This window comes from Cherax quadricarinatus, chromosome 50 (genome assembly GCF_038502225.1).
Source record: "Cherax quadricarinatus isolate ZL_2023a chromosome 50, ASM3850222v1, whole genome shotgun sequence".
NCBI classification, from domain to species: Eukaryota; Metazoa; Arthropoda; class Malacostraca; order Decapoda; family Parastacidae; genus Cherax; species Cherax quadricarinatus.
In genome coordinates, this window is record NC_091341.1 from 22,007,448 (window position 1) to 22,028,565 (window position 21,118).

The window sequence follows — 21,118 nt, forward strand, 5'->3', positions numbered from 1 at the left end:
TTCAGTTCAACAAAGCACCACAGCCATCGAGTTTCCTTGACGACGGCCCAGGGGGAAATTGGGGATTCCTCTTATAAATGGGAGAGGTTGAAGAGTCGGGGGGCACACTTCTGAGTTCCCCCTGACAGTGGCTTGAGATGAAAAATCCCCCGGATTTTTTCCCTCTGTAACCTCGTGGAGTAGTTTGGGCTGAGCCTCCCCAGTCTACCAGGTGTAGATTTGAAATATCTGCCTCGACAGGAGCAAGTTCCCGAGACTCCAGGTGGTCCAGTAACTGAGGTCTTGACTGGGTTAACGAACTGGGAAGTTTCATATTCATTCTCCGGTTCTACAATTCCCTCCTGAAGGAGGGCTTTAGTAAAAACAATATTCCCAATTATCAAATTTTTTCATCTCTTGTTTGAAAGTTCTAGTTATCCCGTTTAGTATTTTAACTAAGTTTACAGGAAAGTTTTATATATTTTTCTAATTAATTGGATGATGGTAAAATGAATGAAAACTTTAAATACGTAGGCAGAGAGAAAGAGATGGAGAGAGAGAGAAAGGAGAAGAGCTAGGGGAGCGAGGAGGGCAGTGGAGGTATGGTGGAGGGAGTAGAGATGGAGGCAGGGTGGAGGGAGTAGAGATGGAGGCAGGGTGGAGGAGAGGGGGTTTGGGAGGTGCCTGGGCTCGAGGGTGGTGTATATAGTGTGCAGTGTTAGTGTGTGTGAAGAGTGGTGATGATAGCACGGTACGCTGGTTCCTACAGTCCGGTCAGGTAAGACCTCGACTCTCACTACTTATACCTTGACCCTCCCCGACTGTGGCACCCACCAACACTGACACCCACTAACACTGACACCCACCAACACTGACACCCCCCAACACTGACACACACTAACACTGACACACACTAACACTGACAGACACTAACACTGACAGCCACTAAGACTGACACACACTAACACTGACAGACACTAACACTGACAGACACTAACACTGACCGCCACTAACACTGACAGCCACTAACACTGACACACACTAACACTGACAGACACAAACACTGAGAGACACTAACACTGACAGACACTAACACTGACCGCCACTAACACTGACAGACACTAAGACTGACACACACTAACACTGACACACACTAACACTGACACACACTAACACTGACAGCCACTAACACGACACCCACCAACACTGAACCCACCAACACTGACACCCAACACGACACCCCCCAAACACTAAACACCCCCCAAAACCCCGAACCCACCAACACTGACGCCCACCAACACGACACCCCCCAAACCGGGGAACCCACCAACACGACCCCCACAAACCTGACACCCACCAACACTGACACTCACCAACAGTGACACCACCAACACGAACCCACCAACACTAAACCCCCCACCAACACTGACCCACCAACACTGACACCCACCAAAAAGACCCCCACCAACACTGAACCCACCAACACTGACACCCACCAACCCCCGACCCCCACCAACACGAACCCCCACCAACACTGACACCCACCAACACTACACCCACTAACACTGACACCCACCAACACTGACACTCACCAACACTGAACCCACCAACACTGACACCCCCCAACACTGACACTCCCCAACACGCACCCACCAACACTGAACCACCAACACTGACACCCACCAACACGACACCCACAACACGACACCCACCAACCCCGGGGAATCCCCAACACTGACACCCACCAACCCCGACACCCACCAACACTGACACCCACCAACACGACATCACCAACACTGACACCCACCAACACTGAACCCACCAACACACACCACCAACACTGACACCCACCAACACGACCCCCACCAACACTGACCCCCACCAACACGACACCCACCAACCCCCGACACCCACCAACACTGAACCCACCAACACGGGACACCCCCCAACACGACACCCACCAACACGACACCCACCAACACGACCCCCACCAACACTGACACCCCACCAACACTGACACCCACCAAACGGGCACCCCCCAACACTGACACCCACCAAACTGAACCCCCCAAACCGACACCCACCAACACTGACACCCACCAACACTGACCCCCACCAACACGAACCCACCAACACTCACCCACCAACACTGACACCACCAACACGACACCCCCAACACTGACACCCCCCAACACTGAACCCACCAACACTGACCTTGGAATTTATATACATATTGGGAAAAAAATTTTTTTGGCATTAAATGTGGAGGGGTTGATACTAGTGGCAGCAGGTGTCTTGAAGAACCACCTGTCCGGGTTCGGGAGCCACCGGAAGTTCTGCCACTGTCCTGGTTCTAAAAAACCCTGTCCGGGTTTTTAAAACCCTCCTGTCCTGGTTCGGGAAAACCTCCTGTCCGGGTTCTGAAAACCCCCCGCCCTTTCGACCCACCGTCCTGTTTTGGAACCACCCCTTTTTTCTGGAACCCATTTGGGCCCTTCAAGAACCACCGGGTTGTTAGGGAAACCCACCTGCTGGGGTCCCAGTTGATAGTTTAATATTTTTATTGGACCCAACCCATCCTGTGGGATAAAAGAACAAAACCCAAATAATTCCGGGATTTTACCTCAACAACGGAGGAAAATTAATGGGTCCGGGGACTGACCAACATGGAGGCAAAAAGGGGTCCGGGGACTGTACCCCAACTTTAGGAGGCACATAATGGTCCGGGGATTTACTAAACATTCGGAGGCACAAAATGGGTCCAGGACTGTACCTCAACAAGGAGGCACAAAAGGGGCCCGGGGGCTGATTTCAACATTACGGGGGACATGAGGGGTCCGGGGACTGTACCTCAACAAGGGGGAAAAAGGGGTCCAGGGACTGTCCCTCAAATTAGGAGGAATAATGGTCCGGGGACTGTACCCAACATTAGGGGGACAAAGGGGTCCAGGGACTGCCCTCAACATTACGGAGGCACATAAGGGGTCCAGGATTCCCCAACATTGGGAGGCACATAAGGGGTCGGGGATGTACCTCAACTTTAAGAGGCACATAAGGGGTCCAGGGATGTACCTCAACATTATGGAAATAAGGGGTCCAGGGACTGATCAACATTACTGGGGCCAAATTTCAAGGATGTCCCCAACACAGGGAGGCACATAAGGGGTCCAGGACTGATTCAACAAGGAGGCAATAATGGGTCCGGGGACTTTCAACATTACGGAGGCAAAAGGGGTCCAGGGATTTATCAACTTTAGGGGGACATAATGGGTCCGGGGACTGCCCTTCAACATTACGGAGGACATAAGGGGTCCAGGACTGTACCCAACATTCGGAGGCACATAATGGGCCCGGGATTCCCCAACATTACGGAGGCACATAATGGAAAAGGGGCCATTCAACATTGGGGGCACATGATTCCAGGACTGTCCCCAACATTAGGAGGAATAACCGGGGACTGTACCAAATTACGGAAATAAGGGGTCCGGGGACTGCCCTCAACTTTTGGAGGCACATAATTGGTCCGGGTCATCCCCAACTTTGGGGGACATAGGGGTCCGGGGATACCAACATTACGGAGGCACATAATGGGTCCGGGGACTAAATTTAAAATTTACGGAGGCACATAATGGGCCCGGGGACGACTTCAACATTATGGAGGCACATAATGGGCCCAGGGATTCCCTCAACATTCAGGGGGCTTTTGGGTCCGGGACTGTACCTCAAAAACGGGAATAATTGGTCCGGGGACTGTACCAACTTTAGGGGGCAAAAAGGGGTCCGGGGACTGTATCAAAAAAGGGGGAGGAAATAATGGGCCCAGGGACTGACCTCAACATTACAGAGGCACATAAGGGGTCCAGGGACTGTACCTCAACATTGGGGGCCCAATAAGGGGTCCGGGGACTTACCCAACATTATGGGGGCCATAAGGGGGTCCAAGGACTGTCCCTCAAGATTAGGAGACATAAGGGCCCGGGATAAATTTCAAGAAGGAGGACATAAGGGGTCCGGGGACTGATTTAAAATTTACGGAGGCAATAATGGCCAGGACTGACCTCAAAAAGGAGGCCAAAAATTTTGGGTCCGGGGACTGCCCCAAATTAGGGAGGCACAAAAGGGTCCAGGGACTGCCCTCAATTTTTGGAGGCACATAAGGGGTCCAGGGCTGTCCCTCAACAAGGAAAATGAGGGGTCCAGGACTGTACCCAACATTACGGAGGCACATAGGGTCCAGGGATTACCAACTTTGGAGGCAAAAAGGGGTCCGGGGACCCCTCAACTTTACGGAGGAAAAAATTCCAGGACTATACCCTCAACATTCGGAGGCACATAATGGGCCCGGGGACTGATCAACATTACGGAGGCACATAATGGGTCCGGGGACTGTCCCTAAACTTTGGAGGCACATAATTGGTCCGGGATTCCCTCAACATTACGGAGGCACATAAGGGGTCCGGGGACTGACCCAACATTAGGAGGCACAAATTTCCAGGACTGCCCTCAACTTTAAAGGGGGACAAAATTCCCGGGGATTTACCCAACATTACGGAGGCACAAAAGGGTCCAGGACTGACCTAAACATTACGGGGGACAAATTGGTCCAGGACTGACCCCAACATTAGGGAGGAAATAAGGGGCCCGGGGACTGCCCTCAACACGGAGGCAATAAAGGGGTCCAGGACTGTCCCTCAACAAGGAGGCACATAAGGGGTCCAGGGACTGTACCTCAACATTAGGAGGCAAAAAGGGCCCGGGACTGTACCTCAACATTATGGGGGCACAAAATTCCGGGGACCCCCAACTTTTGGAGGCACTTAAGGGGTTTCAGGACTGTACCTCAAAACGGAGGCAAAGGGGCCAGGACGGGGCCCAACATTACGGAGGCCATAAGGGGTTTCGGGGACTGCCCCCCACATTGGAGGCACAAAATGGGTCCGGGGATTTACCAAAAGGAGGCACAAAGGCCCGGGGACTGTACTCAACATTACGGAGGCACATAAGGGGCCCCAGGACTGTCCCAAACATTAGGGAGGCACATAATGGGTCCGGGGAGGGGCCTAAACATTAGGAGGCAAAAATGGGTCCGGGGACTGATCAACATTACGGGGACATAATGGGCCCGGGGATGGGCCCAACATTAGGAGGCACATAATGGCCCGGGGATTTATTTCCACATTACTGAGGCACATAATGGCCCGGGACTGACCTCAACATTAGGAGGAATAATGGGCCCAGGACGGGGCCCCAAAAAGGAGGCACATAATGGGTCCGGGGACTGACCCAACAAGGAGGCAAATGGTCCAGGGACGGGGCCTAACATTACGGAGGAATAAGGGGTCCGGGGACTGTACCCCATTACGGAGGCAATAAAAGGGGTCCAGGGACTGCCCCCAACAAGAGGCACAAAGGGTCCAGGACTGAAAAATTTACGAGGCACAAAATTTCCAGGGACTGACCAACTTTGGAGGACTTTGGGTCCGGGGACTGTATCAACATTAGGGGGAAAAAAGGGTCCAGGACTACCTCAACAACGGAGGACAAATGGGTCCGGACTGACCCCCAAAAGGGGGAAAAAGGGCCCCAGGGACTGTCCCTCCACAAGGAGGCACATAGGGTCCGGGGACTAAAATTTCAACATTCGATGCACAATGGGTCCGGGGACAAACTCAACATTACAGAGGCACAAAATGGGTCGGGGACTGACCTCAGCATTACAGAGGCAAAAAATGGGTCCGGGGATTTACCTCAACATTACAGAGGCACATAAGGGGTCCGGGGACTGTACTCAACATTACAGAGGCACATAAGGGGCCCAGGGATTTACCCACAAAGAGGAAAGGGGTCCGGGGACGGGGCCCGCAAATTTTTGATAGCTGATCAAGTTAGGGTTTAATTAACTATTTAAAATATGTTTAATCTGGTCACAGTGTAATGGGTTATTTATGCAGACAGAATTAGGTCAAGAAAAAAAAAAAGTGGTAATGCTATATTTACAGGGGTAAAGTCAGGGTTTTTCCAATGGTTTTTTTATACAACTTTTTGGGTAAAAAGCGTGCCATTTCAAACGTTCCTGAGTGAGTTTTCTCTAAATTATTAATTTTATCGCACCCAGACATAAAGCAGGGGGGACAAAGTCATTTGGGAAAGTTTTAAATTTCGTTTGGTCTACATCTGGGGGTGGTGATTTAACCTCCTAGAGATATTGTATTCCGCCGGAGGGGGGGAGTAAATCCAAGACTCATTTTTATGCACTGAGACATGTAGTTTTTTATGATAGATATGATGGACTGACCAGTGTCAGTCTCTCAGTCTTTAAATCAAAAAGTTCAGTTAAAATTACAATTATTTCAAACCAACCAACAACCAAGATTGTAATCTACCCCCCTGAGGGCATAATTTTGCCAATTTTCCCCTTACCATGGTCTAAAAACATTGTGAGAAAACCACAGGTTTGACTCACAATTCCCCACCATACCATGTCTGGCTTTGACACAAGCATGGGAGACTGGGGATTTAGTGAGTTGAGAGCATTTAAGACGATAGAAAACATTACAGTTAAAAGGGCAACCTTAGATAAAGGACGCATTTAATGCAAAGGAGGGTTTTGGGAAAAAAGTTCTGTTTGAAAAAAGAGCCGTTATTGATGCGTGCTCCAGTTTTTTTGGGGGATCACTTGTATGACAACACTACCAGCTGCACCAGTGGGGTTGAATAGAGCATCAACAGCAGCACAACCAGCTGCACCAGTGGGCGAACAGAGCCAGCAAAAGCAGCAAACCAGCGCACCAGGGGCTGAATATAGCCATTTAAAGCAGCACAAACCCCGATCGTGGATTAAAGAGCCAGCAACAGAGCACAAACCAGCTGCACCAGGGGCTGAATATAGCAAAAGCAGCACAAACCCGCGCACAGTGGGGCTGAAAGAGCCAGCAACAGCAGTTTTCCAGCTGCACCAGTGGGGCGGGGGAAAAAACTATCAACAGCAGCACTCCAGCTGCACCAGTGGGTGGGGAAATAACTATCAAACAGCACAACCATGCACCAGTGGACTGAATATAGCCATTAAAGCAGCACAACCAGCTGCATCAGTGGGCTGAAAGAGCGGGAACAGCAGCATAACCAGCTGCACCAGTGGATTGAATAGGCCCCAACAGAGACAACCAGCTGATGTGGGGCTGAACAGGCCGCACAGACATTACCAGCTGCACCAGTGGACTAAAGAGCCAGCAAAAGCAGAACACTGACCGTGGATGGGGGAAATAACTATCCCGCAGCAAAGCGACCAGTGGGGCGGAAATAACATCAAAGCACAAAAAAGCTGCACCAGTGGGGCTGGGGGAAATAATTAATAAACAGCACAACCAGCTGACCAGTGGACGGAACATAACTAAAAACAGCAGCACAACCCGCTGCACCAGGACGGGGAAAAACACAACAGCAGCACACCAGCGACCAGGGACTGCGAAAAACATCAACAGCAGCACACCAGCTGCACCAGTGGTGGGGAAATAACAAACAGCAGCACTACCAGCTGCACCAGTGGGCTGGGGGAAATAACATCAACAGCAGCAAACCAGCCGACCAGTGGACTTGGGGAAAAAACTACCCAAAAGCAGACACAGCGCACCGGGACTGGGGGAAATAACATCAACGCAGCACTACCAGCTGCACCAGGACTGGGGGAACAAACATCAACAGCAGCATTAAACTGCACCCAGTGGACTGGTAACATAAAACAAAGCAGAAAAGCTGCACCAGTGGACGGTGAAATAACTATCAACAGCAGAACAGCTGCACCCGTGGACTTAACATAACACCCCGCAGAACAGCCACCAGTGGACTGGTGAAATAATATCAACAGACACACCGCCGGGGACCAGTGAGGGAAATAACTATCAACAGCAGCACTACCAGCTGCAAGTGGACGGGGGAAAATAATACAAAGCAGAATAGCCGCACCAGTGGACTGGAAAAACTATCAAAGCAGAAAACAGCTGCACCAGTGGATGGGGAAATAATATAACAGAGCACTACCCGCTGCACCCCTGGATCAAGGAAATAACACAACAGCAGCACTACCCAAGTACCAGTGGATGGGGGAAAATAACCACAACAGCAGCACTACCAGGGACCAGTGGACTGGTGAAAAACTATAACAGCAGCACTCAGCCGCACCAGTGGACTGGGAACATAAATCAACAGCAGCACTACCAGCCGACCAGGGGCTGGTGAACATAACTATCAAAGCAGCACAACCAGCCCCAGGGGCTGGGGGAAAAAACACAACAGCAGCACTACCAGCGCACCAGTGGACGGGAAATAACTATCAACAAGCATTTAAGCGCACCAGTGGACTGGTGAAAAACATCAACAGCAGCATTACAGCTGCACCAGTGGACTGGGAAATAACTATCAACAGGCACTACCGCGACCAGTGACTGGTGAAATAATTTTCAACAGATAATTTTGGGTTTCCCGGCACCCCGCATGACTCAAAGAAAAGGGGGGAAACCACGGGGAGCCGAACTGGGGTTTCCTTCATGAGCTTCATTCACGCCTGTGAAGCCCCCTTTATTGAGGAATTGTACGCTCGCCTCGACGCCTGACTGCCTCCCCAAAAATAAGCTTATAAAAATAAAAAAAATATATAGATTTCAGATGTTATAAAATATATATATATATATATATATATATATATATATATATATATATATATATATATATATATATATATAAAATGTATATATATAAAACAACCACAGGGGGGTTGAATGATAGCCCCAGGGCCTTCGCTTTTTAATTAACACGTCTTTAGGAGCTTGAATGTTGCAGAAATGAGTAGAATATCCAGGTAGATTTTTGTGTGTGTGTGTGTGTGTGTGTGTGTGTGTGTGTGTGTGTGTGTGTGTGTGTTTTTAAGAGTTTGTAAGAATGCGAAATCTATGTTTAACTGGTTTCTGTAATCACGGGGAAAAACCCACTTTCATAACTACACTCTTTTTTTTATTTGTTCCCTTTTGGGTAAGACGGAGTTTTTGGAAGGTAAAAAAGTTGTCCACCCTTTTCTGGCACTGTTCACCAGGGGCCTTCCAGCCAGTGTTTGGTTTCCACCTTCCAGCCAGTGTTGGTTTTCCACCTTCCAGCCAGTGTTGGTACCCCCCCAGCCAGTGTTGGTTTCCACCTTCCAGCCAGTGTTGGTTTCCACCTCCAGCCCGTGTTTGGTTTCCCACCTTCCAGCCAGTGTTAGTTACCACCTCGGGGTTTTTCCACCTTCCAGCCGTTTGGGCCCCCCTTCCAGCCATGTTTGTTACCACCCTTTCCCGTCATGAAAATACAAGTATCAAGAAGCAGTCATAACAGACTATATCTGAGTCACCTGGCCACTGACCGACCATGACTAACAGTGACCATGACTGATGATAATGATGACGCACTCATTACATGTGTGTGTATGTGAATAGAGAGAGAGAGGGGACAGGAACTCCACAGGAGACATAAGCGATTAAGAATGGTTGTACATTTTGACCTCTGCTGAGGCCTCTTCAGCAGAAGGTATAATGATCAGACAATGTAGAACACGGCAGATGAGGAAACAACAACATATCAGCTTGTGAAAACGTGCTGTATGTTTGATATTTTATAAAAACTGGCTGTACCCACACCGTGTGCCACCTGATCTACAAACACAACACTTAACGTGTCTATGTTGATGCTGTTCCTGTTACACTTCACTGCACCTGAACGAGTTATCAAAATGATGCAGTATGTCAGCCTGAGCTGATATGTCAGAAGGACAGTGTGACACTGTCAGTCTTCTCAGGGGTTCAACAGCTGAGGCAGGTTGAGCACTGCTGGCGGCCGAGTCGTGAGTGGACAGATTGATGGATGTGAGACTTCAAGTTGGCTTTGAGGTGGAGAGATTTTGGCAAGTAATATTGATGCTGCATCAAGATTCTTGCAAGTGTTACGTTTGGTTTAGATGGCCTTGTCTCTGTGAGAGCTGTGATGTTTGGGCACCTCTGCTATTCCTTCTTTCAACTCTTCATTCTCGTACTTGTAAAATTGCGATGAATTTGAGGCTGCAGTGGAAAGTCTTCACGAAGAACACGCAATCAGAATCTGCAACACGATCTAGTGTTGCAGATTCTGATTATGCTGAACCGGTGTGGTAGAGATGCTAGCTCGGGTATACCTGGAAGGTGTTACGGGGTCAACGCCCCAGCGGCCCGGTCCATGACCATGGGGTAGTTAGCACAACAATGTAAATATTGAGTTACCGGACAAGGGTCTCCCTAACCTGCCCGAGAGTTAGTAGCAGTTATCTTATTCACACACACGCACACACACACATACACACATACCTTAATAAGGAATCGTTCAAGACACTGTACACTCTGTGTATGTAGAGCCCATACTGGAGTATCGCACCAGTCTGGAACCCACACCTGGTCAAGCACGTCAGGAAGTTAGAGAAAGTACAAAGGTTTGTAACAAGGCTAGTCCCAGAGCTCAGGAATGTCAAGAGGAAAGGTTAGGGAAATCGGACTGACGACACTGGAGGACAGAAGGGTCAGGGAGACATGATAACGACATACAAGATACTGCGGGAATAGACAAGGTGGACAGAGATAGGATGTTCCAGAGAGGGGACACAGGGACAAGGGGTCACAACTGGAAGCTGAAGACTCAGACGAGTCACAGGGACGTTAGGGAAGTATTTCTTCAGTCATAGAGTTGTCAGCAAGTGGAATAGCCTAGCAAGTGAAGAAGTGGAGGCAGGAACCATACATAGTTTTAGAAGAGGTATGACAAAGCTCAGGAAGCAGAGAGAGAGGGACTCAGTAGCGATCAGTGAAGAGGCGGGGCCAGGAGCTGAGTCTCGACCCTGCAACCACAATTAGATGAGTACAATTAGGTGAGTACACACACCTCCTAACATTCCTAGGTGCTGTATGGCTCTTACGGCTTAGGCTTCCCGACAATAAATGTAGAATGGCTTGTACACAAGAACAGTGTACAGGAATGTACACCAAAGAACAGTTTACAAGAGTGTAAACACAAAAAGACAATGTACATAGAGTGTACAGCAAAATCATACATGGAGTGCATGCCTGTGACATGAAATGTGCAGTAAGAACAGTGTACCTGGAGGTGCACAATCAGGAGAGGGGGGGCAAACGTGTACACTCACTTTCACTACGTGTCCAGATGACGCTCCAGCAGGCACTCCAGCAGGCAGGTATGGTGCCACACACTCGTCAAGAAATTAGAGAAAGTGCAAGGTTTGCAACAACACAAGTCCTGCACACACACACACACACACACACACACACACACACACACACACACACACACACACACACACACGCACGCACACGCACGCACCACAGACAAGGCGTCACCATGGATTCTGGAGAGGGAACAGAAGCACTGTCCGACCCACTAGCTGTGATCTAGGTTAGGTAAGTTTCGCAGAAACAGGACAAGTGTTTCCTGACCCGGTCATTAGTCATGATGACCCGCAGCCGGAGCTTTGGTCATCTGACCGAGGCCTTCACAGCTTACTCCTCCACCCTTTAAAAAATATATGGTTTAATTCGGTAGATCTAGAACACGTCACTGGGCACGAGACAGTGACCAGAGACGTGGAAGATCATGACTGCAGTTCCTGTATTTAACATGTCAGACAGGAAGCACTGAACTACAGATTAAATTTATCGACATACATACCATGCCAGGTAAGACTGGCAGAAAACCTGGAGGAATTGCTTTCCAAATAATCAGAGGTGACAGATCTCGTCTTACCAGCCTGTTGAAATACTGTGGTAAAGTAATGGAACTGAGACATGAGAGGGATGGGTGGATTGCATTTTCTTAGACTGCAAGAGAGCATTTGATACTGTACTCAAGAAACTAGGCAAGAAAATGATGCGGAGGCAAGAATATCAGGAACGTACTGCAGTGAATCAGAGAGTGCCTTAGGAAGCAAAAGAGTGATTGCTAGGAGGAGACGTTAGACTGGGAAGAGTAACAAGCGGGGTGCCACAAGGGTGTTTTAGGATCAGGACTGTTTCAGGCGTAAGTGAATGACCTAACAGATGGAATCGAGTCAGACGAACCCCTCTCTGCTGGTCACGTAGAACTAGCGAAGAAAAATAAAAACCCATGAAGACAGCGAAAGGCTACGAGTGGATCTGGGAAAAAACTACAAGACTGATCAGATAAGTTGTTGCTATTGTTCAGTTCCAGCAGATATATAGTTAGAAGACTGGGAAGTCCATGGTTGAAGGAAATGGTTGAAGGAAACACTGTAGACTGTTATGGACGTGTTATTATTGGTAGTCTTGGAGGAGTCCTGCCTGTCTGCGTCTGCTCACTGCTAAGCCTAGTCGAGTTCTGAGAAGGAGACCTGTCTACTAGTGCCTACGTGAGAGTCACATGACGTCAGCATGACAAGGGGGCCTTACTATAAATGATATAGGACAATATGTATATAAGTATTACCTGCTAACAATACACTCTGGGTATAGAGACTGCAGATATCTCTGTAAGAGAGAGACCTAGGGTGAGTATAATGCGAGCATATCACCAGAGGTTCAGATCAGCCGAATAACGTTTGCAGCCGTGCTTGTCTGGCAAATCTAAGGTTAAATCATTCTGGGATATACAAATAAGCAGGCCCATCTTTGGATATGGCACCGCATTGAACCCACCCCTTTAAAAAACGAGGAGGGCTAACGGTTGAATCTCAAGATTAAAGACAGAAGAACCAGGGGCTTGTAAAACTACAAAATAAAGGCTAAGAGTGGGGGGGGACGGGGTGTTTGAGGGGGGAGCCTCAGGAAAAGCTGACTTAAAGACAGATGAGTCACGGGGTGCAGGAAATCTTCTTCAGCTTCGGGGCAGGGGGAAAGACCTGGAGAAAAGAAGGAGATAGACTTCCAAAAATTTAGTGTAGGTCGATAGGGGCCCGCTGGATGGAGGAACGACAACCTGCAAGTTGGAGGGGGGGCCCGGGGGTTGGGGGGTGGTCAAATTGGGGGCAAAATTGTTTTACCCAAAAAGTTCAAAAGGGGTTTTTTATATAGTATTCATTGATGTAGCTATGGTTTATAAGTTGATCAACCTGGAAAAAAAAAAAAAATAATAATAATAAAAAAAAAAATAATAATATAATTTTTTTTTCCAAAAAACATGTACAAGGTATACAAATCAGCTGACATTCATTAGTGAAAATAAAAAATCCCCCGGGTTTTAAATTTGGGTAAAAAAATTTTTTTCCTCAAATGCGACCCCCCATCAACAACCCCGGTCCTTTTTCTGCTAGGTGTATTTGGAAACCGCCCTGTTTTCCACCGTACCGGGGGAAACCACGGACCAAATGTGGGGGAGTGGCTACCAATTGGCTACGGGGCACCAAAAAATCAGATGATAAAAAAAGTTGCCGAATTTCCGGGTCCCCGGACCGGGGGAAAAAACGAGCAGAAACCATTGGTGGTGGAGGAGGGGAGGGACCAGCTTCACCCGGATGTGTGTTTGTTGTTTACCTAAATGGAAAATGATGTCCTAACCTTACCTTGACTGTTTGCTGCTTTTTTGTGCAGCATTGCTGTTGCAACCACAACTGTTTAAACACACCCAGAACTTCAACGAACTCAATTAGTTTATATTACCCCCCCCCCCCCCCTCCCTTTGTGTGTGTGTGTGTGTGTGTGTGTGTGTGAATACAGTTGACTCCAGGAAGGGACAAGAGGGAGAGAGAGAGAGTTGCAGGGTTTGGGAAGGGGGGGCAGGGGTGGAAATTGTTTGGGGGGGGAATCAAGATGAGGGGAAAAGGGGATGAAGACGCGGGGCGAAGGCCTCATTGTGTTGGGGATTTTTGTGGGATTTTTAAAGACAGAAAAAGAATCCATGGACCTGCCCACACTAAATAACAAAGGGAAAAGCAGCAACAGGAACAGCAGCAAAAAAGGGAAAAGCAGCAAAAACAGGAACAGCAGCAAGAGGAGCAACATAAAACAGCAGCAACAGGAAAGCAGCAAAACAAACAGCAGCAAGAGCAACAGAAACAGGCAGCAGCAACAGGAACAGCAGAAAACAGAACAGCAGCAAAAAAACAGAAACAGCAGCAGAACAGGAAAGCAGCAACAAAAGGGAAAAGCAGCAAGAGAAAAGAAACAGCAGCAGAAACAGGAACAGAGAAAACAGGGAACAGCAAAGAGAAAAGAAATAGCAGAACAAAGGAACAGCAGCAAAAAACGGGAACAGCAGAAAAGAGGAGAAAAGAAACAGCAGCAGCAAAGGAACAGCAGCAACAGCAGGTCGTACGCCCCGGGGACCCCCCCATCATTTTTTCCACAACCGGGGACCAAATTAAAAGGGGTTTAAAAATCTGCAAATATCCTATCGGGAACCCAAAAATTACTCATGGACCAATTGAAAGGTTTTAAAGGACCTAAACTATCCAATCAAAAACCTTACATTTATGATTACTATTTTTATTATTTACTCACTGAAGAGATTTCTACGTAGAAAAGAAAGCCGGGCTCTGTGTGTGTGTGTGTGTGTGTGTGTGTGTGTGTGTGTGTGTGTGTGTGGGGTTGTGGTGTGTGGGGGGATTGTTTAAAAAAAAATGCACCCCCATGAGTGATGGGGTTTAATGTGGGAGGGGGGGATTTTAACACACACACACACACACACACACACACACACACACAAAAATCCTTTCTCCTTTTTTCAGGGTTATTTTTTCTTTTTTTTCCCTTTTCCTTCCCCCCTCCGCCCTTCCCCAAGGAGAAGAAAAGGAGGGGACTTCAAGGTTTCTGTCCCACCAGTCACCACCCAACCATTTCCCCACAAACCCCAGTCAAATCCCAGTCTAATACCAGCCCCAACACCGGCCCAAATAATAAAGTTGGCACAAAATTTCACAATATGTATGTACAAATTTTTATATATATACATAGGTGGTGTGTATCATTGTGTGTCTTTCAGTGTATATAAGGTTTTGGGATGATATTTAGTGTATTTTACACAAAGAGGGGGGATTTTATTTATTAAAGGGGGAGAGGGTGTTTTTCATCTTGAATACGTAGATATAACTTTATCATTATATCAGATATTAAAACATCTTTAATGGGGGAGAGAGAGAGAGAGAGAGAGAGAATTTTATAGGCCTTTAAAAACCCAAAAATTTACATAGGCTGGCTCTAGCCAGGGGATCAATGTGCGAGGCTGGATAGTCCGGTGTTAGACCAGGCTCGGGGGAGCTCAAACACACACACACACACACACACACACACACACACACACACACACACACACACACACACACACACACACACATCCCGTTGTTTCCAAGGATCCTCTAAACCCCTGACCAGCCTCTGTTATCATTTTTCCCCTTTCCCTCCACCCTTACTCCCCCTTTCCCCCCTCTCAGTCTGCACCCCTTTCCCCCCTTCCCCACTGGGTACCCTTTCCCCCCTTTTACAGTCTGCTTTCCCTTTCCCCCCTCTACAGTTCCAATTCCCTTCCCCCCCCACAGTCTGCACCCCTTTCCCCCCCTCAGCCCCCCTCCCCTTCCCACCCTCTAACAGTCCCCACCCTTCCCACCCCCTACAGTCTGCCACCCTTCCCCCCCTCCTACAGTCTGCTACCCTTTCCCCCCTTTAACAGTCTAATTCCCCTTTCCCCCCTCTACAGTTCTACCTTTCCCCCCTCTACAGTTTTGCAACCCCTTTCCCCCCTCCCACAGTCTGCTACCCTTCCCACCCCCACAGTCTGCTACCCCCTTTCCACCTCTACAGTCCACCCCCTTCCCACCCTCAAGGCTCTCCCTTCCCACCTCCCAAAGTCTACACCCCTTCCCCCCTCCCACAAACTCCCTTTCCCTTTCCCCCCCCCTCAGCCCCCCCCCCTTCCCACCCCTTTTCAGTTTTTCCATCCTTTTCCCCCCCCCTTAAACCCACTTTCCCCCTTCCCCCCTTACAGCCAATTTCCCTTCCCACCTCTACAGCTCCATTCCCCCTTTCCCCCCCTACAGTCTGCACCCCTTTCCCCCCTCTTTAAGGGTCCACCCTTCCCAACCCCTACAAGGCCCCCCCCACCCTTCCCACCTCTACAGCCCACTCCCCTTCCCCCCCTTTTACAGTCTGCCACCCTTTCCCCCCTCACTCCACTTCTCCCCCTTTCCCCCCCTACAGTCTGCTACCCTTCCCCCCTCTTTCAGTCTACCCTTTCCCCCCTCACAGTTTTACTCCCCCCTTCCCACCCTTTTACAGTCTCTTCCCTTCCCACCTTTTACAGTCTGCTACCCTTCCCCCCTCTACAGTCTCACCCTTCCCACCCCCCACAGTCTGGGACCCCTTCCCCCCTCTACAGTCTGCTACCCTTCCCACCCTTACAGTCTGGGACCCTTCCCACCCCCGCAGTCCATCCTTCCCCACCCCCAGCCCACACCCTTCCCACTCCCACAGCTCTCCCTTCCCACCTCTACAGTCTAAAACCCCCTTTCCCCCCTTAAGTCCCCCCCACTCCTTCCCCCCCCCTACAGTCTACTACCCTTCCCACCCCAAAGTCTACTCCCCTTTCCCCCCCCACAGTTATTTCCCTTCCCCCCTCTACAGTCCACCCCCTTCCCCCCTCTACAGTCTACCCCCTTCCCACCTCTACAGCTCCATTCCCCCTTTCCCCCCCCCACAGTCTACCCCCCTTCCCACCTTTTACAGTCTACTACCCTTCCCACCCCACAGCCCACTACCCTTTCCCCCCCCAAGTCTACTACTCCCCTTTCCCAAACCCCTTTCAAGGGGCTACTACCCTTCCCAACCCACAGCTACTTACCCCTTCCCCCCCTACAGTCTACTAACCCCTTTCCCCCCTCTAAGTCTGCTACCCCCCCCTCTACAGTCCACTCCCTTCCCACCCCACAGTCTACTTCCCTTCCCCCTCTCTATCCCCCCACTCCCTTCCCACCCTACACTTCCCCCCCTTTACCCCACTCCTAATTTCTCCCTTCCCCCCTTTTTACAGGGCTACTTTCCCCTTTCCCCCCCCCAAAAGTCTAATACCCTTCCCACCCCTACAGTCTACTACCCCTTTCCCCCCCCACAGTGGGGCTACCCTTTCCCCCCCCACAGTCACTACCCTTCCCACCTCTACAGTCTACCACCCTTCCCACCCCTACAGTCTGCCACCCCTTCCCCCCCTATACAGTCTGCTACCCTTCCCCCCTCTACAAATCTCTACCCCTTTCCCCCCTCTACAGTCTACTACCCTTCCCACCTCTACAGTCTACTTACCCTTCCCACCCCACAGTCTAATTTCCCCTTTCCCCCCTCTACAGTCTACTACCCTTCCCACCCCACAGTCTACTTACCCCCCCCACCCCACAGTCTGCTACCCTTCCCAACCCCACAGCCCACACCCCTTTCCCAAACCCCACAGTCTACTACCCTTCCCACCCTACAGTCTGCACCCCTTTCCCCCCTCTACAGTCTGCTACCTTCCCACTTACAGTCTGCACCCTTCCCACCCCCAGTCCACTACCCTTCCCACCCCCTAAGGGCTAATAAAACCCCTTCCCCCCTCTACAGTCTACTTTTCCCCCCCACCTCCCGTCTACTTTCCCCTTCCCCCCTCTAAGGCCCCACTCCTTTCCCACCCTCCCGTCTACTTACCCTTTCCCCCCTCTCAGTCTACTACCCTTCCCCCCCTACAGTCCCCCCCACCCCCTTCCCCCCCCTAAAAGTCTACTACCCTTCCCCCCTTTTACAGTCTACTACCCTTCCCACCTCCCACAGTCTGCAAACCCCTTCCCCCCTTTACAGTCCACTACCCTTCCCACCCCTACAGTCCAATACCCCTTCCCAACTCTTTGGGGCTACTCCCTTCCCACCCCCCACAGTCTACTACCCTTCCCACCCCACAGTCTACTACCCTTCCCACCCCCCCCCGTCTACCACCCTTTCCCCCCTCTTAAAAGCCCCTACCCTTCCCACCCCTACAGTCCACTACCCTTCCCACCCTACAGTCTACTCCCCCTTTCCCCCCTCACAGTCTACTTACTCCTTTCCCCCCTCACAGTCTACTCCCTTCCCACCTCCCACAGTCTACTACCCTTTCCCCCCTCTACAGCCCCGCTACCCCTTCCCACCCTCAGCTCCACTACCCTTCCCCCCTCTACAGTCTACCCCCTTCCACCTCTACAGTCTACCCCTTCCCCCCCTCTACAGTCTACTACCCTTCCCACTCCCCCCCGTCCATTTCCCCTTCCCAATTTACAGTCTACTACCCCCTTTCCCCCCCTCTACAGCCCCCTACCCTTCCCACCTCCCAGCCCCCCCACCCTTCCCAACCCCTACAGTCCACTCCTTCCCACCCCTCTACAGTCCACTACCCTTCCCACCCTCACAGTCCACTAATTTTCCCCCCTCTACAGTTACTTCCCCCTTCCCACCCCTACAGTCTACTCCCCTTTCCCCCCTTTTACAGTCTACCCCCCTTTCCCCCCCCACAGTCTACTACCCCCCACCCCACAGTCTACTCCCTTCCCAATTTACAGTCTACTACTCCTTCCCACCCCCTACAGTCTACTACCCTTCCCACCTCTACAGTCTACACCCCTTTCCCCCCTTACAGTCTACTACCCTTTCCCCCCTCTACAGTCCACACCCTTCCCCCCTCTACAGTCCATCCCCTTCCCACCTCTACAGTCTACTCCCCTTTCCCCCCTCTACAGTCTACTACCCTTTCCCCCCCTGGTCTACTTCCCCCCCCACCCCACAGTCCACTCCCATGTAGTGATTTATCCGGAGAACCCCCTTTTAATTCATCAAAAGGTTTTAAATTAAAAAACACACAGGTTATACACTATACACCGAGTGGTGTACCCCACCTATTTTGGGTTTCAGGGCCCATTTTACAGCCCTGGTCCCGGTGATATCTCTGAGTAGATTCTAATATTTTAGGGGTAAGTTGATTCACTGTCCCAGGATGACCCCTGTCCCAGGTGACCCTGTTCCCCGTGATGATTCACTGTCCCAGTGGGTGATTCACTGTCCCAGTGGGGTGATTCACTGTCCCAGGGTTTTACCGTCCCCAAATGATGATTCACCTCCCAAAAGTTGATTCACTGTTCTAGTGGCGATTACTGTTCCAGTGGCGATTCACCGTTCCAGGGCGACCCCCGTTCCAGTGGGGTTCACTGTTCCAGTAAAACACTTTGGGACTGTATGTTTGCCCGGCACCCCCTCCAAGCACAGGGCAGCCTGTAAGACAATGGGGCCCAGTGTGTACCCAGGCGTTAAATCAGGCACTGCCCCACAGCAACACTAGCTTCACCCACACTTACTTTTATTTTAAAAAGATTTAGCGGGGTTTAATATATTGCCCAACTGCGAGAATTTTTTTGTGTGTGTGTGTGGTGTGTGTGTGTGTGTGTGTGTGTGTGTGTGTGTGTGTGTGTGTGTGTGTGTGTGTGTGTGTGTTTTTAATAACAACAATAAACTTAACAAAATAATACGTTACGGCTCTTGTTCACCTCTAACAAGTGGCTAAACACGAAGGGCGGACCAGTGGACTGACTCCTGCAGCCACAAATAGTCGAGGACACTGTATCAGGAGTGTTGAGGCGCCAGCAATAGTGTTGAGCCAAGGAAAACGGGAATATTTACTGGACAGAAAACGGAAATTTTAGTTTCACTAAATAGAAAACGGATATTTACTTTATAAAGCATTGAACCCAGAGACGGGGTTCAAATCGAGTCGATTCTCGCTAGAGTCGATTATTTCTCTTGTTCCATCGTCGTTTGTTTCACATTCTAAAGTTCCATCTTCTATTCAATCATCTATCATTCCACTGTTATCATACAACCATTGTCTGTCATACAACCTATTGTTCCATCTTCATTATTCCATCTGTTCTACTCTCTGTTGTTCCATCTTCTGTTATACCATCTATTATTCCATCTGTTTCATTTCTCAGTTGTTCCATCTTTTTTTCCCAAACCTCCCCGAGTGCTTCCTACCCAGTTCCTCCTTCATTACTCCCTCCTCCACTCCCGCCTCGTCCTTCACTTCCAAATCCAATCAACTCCCTGACACACACGTGTCGTCACGGTTTACACAACACATAACCCAATTGCTGCTTCTGTGCTTCATTACAATCAACTGGAATTTAAAAAGCATGACACAAGTCTTCATTATTTTACCTCTCTCTCCCCGCCACATCGCTGCCGAGGCGGTGATACTCTGATTTACAAACCAGATGGAATATATACTGATGATAAACTTGAGGTGAGGCTGTCCCATGGGACAGTGTGCCTGTTGATTTACAAGGTTCGATATGGAGTCAGGAGACGAGGTGAGGTACTTTGACAGCCTCGATCTGCAACATCAGGCCTGGTCAAGACCAATAACACCTGCTCTAGACCACATAATACCTGCCCAAGACTACATAAGACTTTTTTGCAAAGAAGCATAACACTCAAGAGAGGTGCGACACACCCAGGGAGGTGCGACATCCAGGAGGTGCGACACACTCAGTGAGGTGCGACACACCCAGGGGGCGACACCCTCAGGAAGGGGTGTTGGCTGAATTAGAGGTTGGTGAGGTGACGATGTTCACCTATTGCCTTGTAGGTGCGCACCGCCCGCCCATTCCCCTTTTTTCCCCTCTGGGGGCACGCCCGCGCCGCCTACATTTCCCCTAACTCCCACCGCCACACTGCTAGTGTAATCACCAGAGCCTATTGTCATCCACGGGTCTTATTTCAGTGGTTCACCAGGAGAAGGAAAGCAGGTGTGGCCCTGGGGCCCCGTGCCTAAAAATAAGGGACCCAGACAAATCCCTTGTATATGTTATATGTTAGACCAGACTAGGGGTTTTATACTGCAGAATGTGTAATTACACTGGCCGTCAGTGTTGAGTGAGTTAGGCCGTTTGTTGCTCATTATACTACCGCAGCTGAATTGCTAAACAATCTAAATTTATCCAGTAAGGTGTTCAGACCATCTAAACTTATCCGATAAGGCCTCGTTCACGTTTTCGTGGAATTCTTCTCATATACATCCACTGAACGCTTGGCATGGCTTCAGTTTAGCTGAAAGTTATAAGAACTATTGACCTGCGGTA

General features: G+C 49.8%; 1 protein-coding gene across 1 annotated transcript in view; it reads left to right on the forward strand.

The window, feature by feature from the left end:
* The first annotated feature begins 644 nt into the window (after positions 1 to 644).
* The window catches only part of LOC128695436 (beta-1,3-galactosyltransferase 1), a 45,517-nt gene continuing 25,043 nt past the window's right edge, over positions 645 to 21,118 (forward strand). The window contains exon 1 of the mRNA XM_070095504.1: positions 645 to 757. Coding sequence (XP_069951605.1) covers positions 720 to 757 — 38 coding nt within the window. The 5' untranslated portion in view covers positions 645 to 719. The remainder of the gene's footprint in view (positions 758 to 21,118) is intronic.